The 5,506-nt window shown below is 29.3% G+C and overlaps 1 protein-coding gene across 1 annotated transcript in view; it reads right to left on the bottom strand.

Moving 5' to 3' along the window:
• The window catches only part of ergic53 (protein ERGIC-53), a 32,001-nt gene that overhangs the window by 10,289 nt on the left and 16,206 nt on the right, over nucleotides 1-5,506 (bottom strand). Inside the window, exons 8-9 of the mRNA XM_014438996.2 lie at nucleotides 4,588-4,705; nucleotides 2,897-3,008 (exon numbers count right to left, since the gene is read on the bottom strand). Coding sequence (XP_014294482.1) covers nucleotides 2,897-3,008; nucleotides 4,588-4,705 — 230 coding nt within the window. The remainder of the gene's footprint in view (nucleotides 1-2,896; nucleotides 3,009-4,587; nucleotides 4,706-5,506) is intronic.

The following is a 5,506-nucleotide window of genomic DNA, read 5'->3' on the forward strand; positions in this document are numbered from 1 at the left end:
AATTAGACTTACGTATGTTCAAGGGTGAATGAAAGATATAAGAGAAATAGAAAACAAAAATTGTACGCACTAGGAGATGGAAAACCTAGGAAATAAGATGAGAATACATAAAGATCAAGAAATAAAAAAAAAAAAATAATAATAAAGAACAAATCAGAACCACTTAGCTGCCGTGTTGAAAGCCAACAAACAAATGGCAAAGGCGGATGAAGGATAGACATAGAGTGGGGGTAGATAGGGGGGGTGACTTATATGAAACCGCTTTAAATATCACCTCCCAGTCTACGTCCATTCGTTTGCTGTATTCCTTTCTGACCTCACCCCAACCATCTCCTTCATATTTAGTTACGGTCAATCAATCACTTTTTTATATAAAAATAAAAATAAAATATACAGTATTGAAAAGAGGTTATCTTATGTTATAGTCCTACTACCTCAGGTTTACAATACATTTTAGTTCTTCATATCTCGTTTACTAGCCCTGCAATATTGGTATTGCAGTGTGGTATATATATTGTAATAATTTTAAAAAATATAAAATTAAAATAAAAAGAATCTGAATAGTTTTTAAACTTTTTTCAAATATGAAAGATAACTTGGGTTCAAATTGAGAACATTAATATCAAATGGATAATAAAATTTATTCAAATTTAATAATATAAAAGACTCTTAATCTCAGGGCGTGTTGTTACTAGACAATCAGAACAGGCATTTACAATAATTTCAATTAATTAAAATTACATCTGTTTTACAAATATATTCTAATTTAGTTATAACAAAACTAACCACGCTCTACGATCTTCCTTTGATGATTTCTGGTGTCTTCTTTGTTCTTAATCTTATTGTTCTGTCCTAGCATCAAATATGGCTTCCTTCTTGACAGAAATTGTTGACGACCTCTTCATACTAAGAGACCATCTCTCCTTGACGCCACAGACACAACTGACCTTTGTCAAAATGAAAACCTTCCTTGAGGTTACATGTAAACATCAATTGTCCCCCAACAGTTAGGGATTTTTCCAAATGATTTATTTTCTGAATATTATTCATTTGCACTATTCCTTGATTTCTATTTTTTCCTTTAATTTACTGTATTTTCAATTATGATGGGAAGAGTTAAAATAGTTTTTTATGATATTTGAATCTGCTCAACATGGCCTTGGTTCAACATACCGCCATCTTGGTTTTTTGTATCACGAAGTTATTATAAACAATGAAACTTGGTTAGCTTGCTTTTTGGATAAACAAAACAAATGAATATTATAATGATACATAAAATAAAACATATCAAAACCCTTTATACATCAAAAATATACTATTTACTCAAAAAGAGCATATTACAATATATATATATTTTTTTTTGTAATATGCTCTTTTTTAGTAAATAGTATATTTTGATGTATAAAGGGTTTTTAATATGTTTTATTTTATGTATCATTTTAAGATTGTTAATTTGTTTTGTTTATCCAAAAAGCAAGCTAACCAATTTTCATTGTCTATAATAACTTCGTGATTCAAAACAAAACCAAGATGGCGGTACATATTCTTCAGTCAACAAGTCCGTTGAATCAAGGCCATGTTGAGCAGATTCAAATATCATAAAAACTATTTTAATTCTTCCCATCATAATTGAAAATACAGTAAAGTTAAGAAAAAATAGAAGTCAAGAAATAGTGCTAGAGAATAATATTCAGAAAGTAAATCAATTGCAAAAATCCCTTACTGTTGTGCGACAATCGATGTTTACATGGAACATCGAGGCAGGTTTGGTATTGGACTAGGCATTCGTTGTTTGGGCGCGCAGGTGAAAGGATGTCTCCAGGATGAGGAGGTCCTCATGAATTTCTGTCCAGCAAGAGTAGGAAGCCATTTTGGACGATAGGACAGAACAATAGAAAAAAGAAGATACCAAGAATCATCAAAAGAAGATTGTGAACTTGGTTAGTTTTGCTATACATAAAAATAGATACATGTGTAAAATAGATATTAATTTAATTAAGGTAATTATTGTAAGTGCCTAGTAACCCACCCTGAGATTAAGAGTCTCTTTTGTATTATAAAATCAAATAAAATTCTATTTTATATTTAATATTAAAGTTCTTAATTTGAACCCAAATTATCTTTTATATTTGAAAATAGTTTAAAAAACGATTAAAATTCTTTTTATTTTATTTTAAAATTATTACAATATATATATACAGCAATATTGGTATTGGTGTTTTATAATTTTTAAGGTACCTTCTTAGACTAAGACCCGTACCATTTTCCTCCATTAAAAATTTATATAATTTTAATAGTTGAAAATAGATAAAGTAGATCTGGGAGAACTTTATATAATAAATACTAGGGGTATTCATGATGTGTTAAATGTAAAAAGTTTTAACATGCTAAATATTATAAGTATAGCATTGTGAGCAGCCTAATTTAAAGTCCATGTTATATGTTAAATGTAAAGGAGCTCCAAGCAGATTTTTTGGGCAACTTGTTTTGAAACCTTTACAAGATAATAAAATCTCCAACAGCTTCTTCACATCATCTTCCTCCACTTCACTTGTTCATTGTTTCCTCTCCTAGTTTTTCACCATTACTGTATTATTATTTTTATCCATTACTTCATTAGAGTTTAAAAACATCCAAATCAAAAACAACACAAACCACGAGCAACTAACCTATCAAAACGACAACAGAGAAAATGGTATGGAACTGAGCTGGTCTGTTGTGTGACGTCATTCTCCATTTAGCAGGCCTTAACAGACTCTTAACCATGTTAAAAGTTATATTGTTTTAACATGCTAAAAGATGGAAATATTTCTCCATTTAATACAACTTTTTCTATTTAAGATGTTGAATTAAAGATCATGGAATACCCCTATAATAAATTATTGTTAAATCTTACTTGAGTTCTCTAGATTGAGCGATTATCGAATTCTGATTGGCCAAAACAGCATCAACTTCATGCCGTCTAATTGTGTCGATAGCAAGCGGTTGGCTTGCAGGAGGCGGCAAACCTGAAACAACAATATTAATATTAAATAAAATAATAAGAAATACAATGTTGTGTGTTTGTTGTTGAATATAAATTTAATAAAAGAAGTTTTGGGGGTATGTAGAAGGGTTATATTTTTTCTTATTTTTCTATCCTAATGTGTATTTTTTACTATTCTTATTCATTTCTCCCAACATACAATATTCACTTATGATTGTCACCACAGTTTATTATTTTTCTGTTTTATTACTTGTTATTTTTCATTTTGTTTGTATAATTTTATACATAATATCGACAGCTTGCTACATAGAGGTGCTAAGTAAATTTTCACCAGCTTTACGAAAAATACAATTTAAGATTCTCTCTTTTAAGAAATGTACAATTTTTCAATAATTTTCCTAAAAGAGAGAACCTTTCATTGCATTTTTTCGTAAAGCAGGTGGAAATATATTTAGCCCCACTGTGAAGTAAGCCATCGATATAAAAAAAAAATAATAATAATAAATTTAAGAATCAAATTGTCTGTATTCTCAATTCTGAGTTAAGATTACTGTTCCGTTTTCAGAAAGGTATATATTATCAAACATCAATAAAAACATCGAAACACACAGCCTACTAGATTTTGGAGGGTTTTTTCCTACCACAGTCTCCCCATCGGACCATCTTCCTTTTATCATTACTTTGATTTTTTTTGTTTGTATATAAAGTTGACTATTTCACCTATTATCAATCTGGACGAGGGAAGCTGCTATAAGAAGCAGAAGTAACCGCAGCAGCGAGACTTCGAATCACCATCACAGATAAGCAACCACAATAAATTTATATGAGACATCATAAGATCTGTTCTTATCTCGTATCATTAAATAATTTTCATTTTACTAAACGCACAAACACAATCTGCCCCTCCAGGGAATAATACTTGACACAACAAAAATATAGATATATTCACTAATACACAGAAATATATTTCATAATTTAAACACTAAGGGTTTAAACACTAATTTGGAATAGTATTTTCAGTATACCTGGGGTAATGCACAAGTGTAGACACAAACAGTCAATCAACAATCTTTCATTGTTGACTATATCGTTACTAATATTATTTTAATTTTATTGTTAATTTTTTAATTTACATATAATTATCTTTATTGTTTAGCTTTATAGACAATTTAATTGTCATTTAACAAGCATTTGAAAACTACTGAGATATGTTTTTGTATTATTTAAAAAAACTAATAAAAATAAATGGTTTTACAAGAAAACTCATTTTTCGACTGATACACAAAAGCTATTATTGAGAGGGCCCCTGAATCGGTACACAGGAATGAGAGGCTGAAAGCCTATACAAAAAAAAAAAAAAAAAAAAAAAAAAAAAAAAAAAAAGCAACAAAACATATTTATCAGAGCTCCAGAATAAAATTGTACATTTTCATAAAAAATTAACATACTGACATTATTGCTATTAAATAGATAATTATAAACCACAACAATAAAATTTTAGTAATAATTAATTGGACATAAAAAAAAAAATATGAAAGGGATGAACCATAAAGTAAAATTAGAAAAAATAAAATATACATTAATATACAAATATACATCACCTTGCTGGCCAACAACTTGCTGCTGAACACCACCAGACTGGTGTAAGGTTGAAATGAGACCTAAAGCACGCTCTTGTCTGCCGACGACTTCATCAATTTTTTGACTAATAAGCTTAACCTAAACAGAAAATTAATTCAACTAAGCTTAAAAAAAAAAATGTTAAACAATAACAAAAAATATATAATTTGTAACCAATTTTGCGACCAACATTGGTATTTTAATTATAAAACTATAGGACAACTAGCATGTCATTATCTCTCTACTAACTACTTATTACTCTACTCGAATATTAGTCAACACTTCTACATTGAAAATAATTTTTAAAGGGAAAAATATGGAGGAACAAAAATTAAACTATTTATAAGAAATCAATTTTCAAATTAATCATATAAAATAAGAAAGAAAAAAAAGAAACATGCCTAACTAGGTACTATGTTAATAAATGCCTTGAAACTATAATAAAAATATTATGTTTTTAAAATGCTGATATGAAGAAAACTTCCAATTAGAATATGTTATTCTATATTTTGTACTAGTACAATGTTTTGGGATTTATCCCATACTCATGTACAGTGGAACCCCGTTATAACGACCTGTTTGGGACTTGGGGTGAGGTCGGTCCCATAAAAAGGTCGGATTAAGCGGAGTCTGTTACGCTGGGGAATTAGACTTACGAATGTTCAAGAACGAATGAAAAATACATAAAAATTAGAATACAAAACCAATTTATCCGATGAAGGTTTTCTAAGTCTTTTTTTATTTGCTGGGTCATCTGACAACTATGAAACACTAAATGAAATTAATTGATCCCGATTTTTTTGCCAGTCCTTCACAGTAGTAACGCCAACTCTTAAATCACTAGCTACTTTGATAAGTCGCTCACCCATTTCGATTTTTTCAAGGGCCTCAAGTTTTTCC

Source organism: Halyomorpha halys, unplaced genomic scaffold, assembly GCF_000696795.3.
Source record: "Halyomorpha halys isolate HHAL.00 unplaced genomic scaffold, Hhal_1.1 Scaffold72.1, whole genome shotgun sequence".
Taxonomy (NCBI): Eukaryota; Metazoa; Arthropoda; class Insecta; order Hemiptera; family Pentatomidae; genus Halyomorpha; species Halyomorpha halys.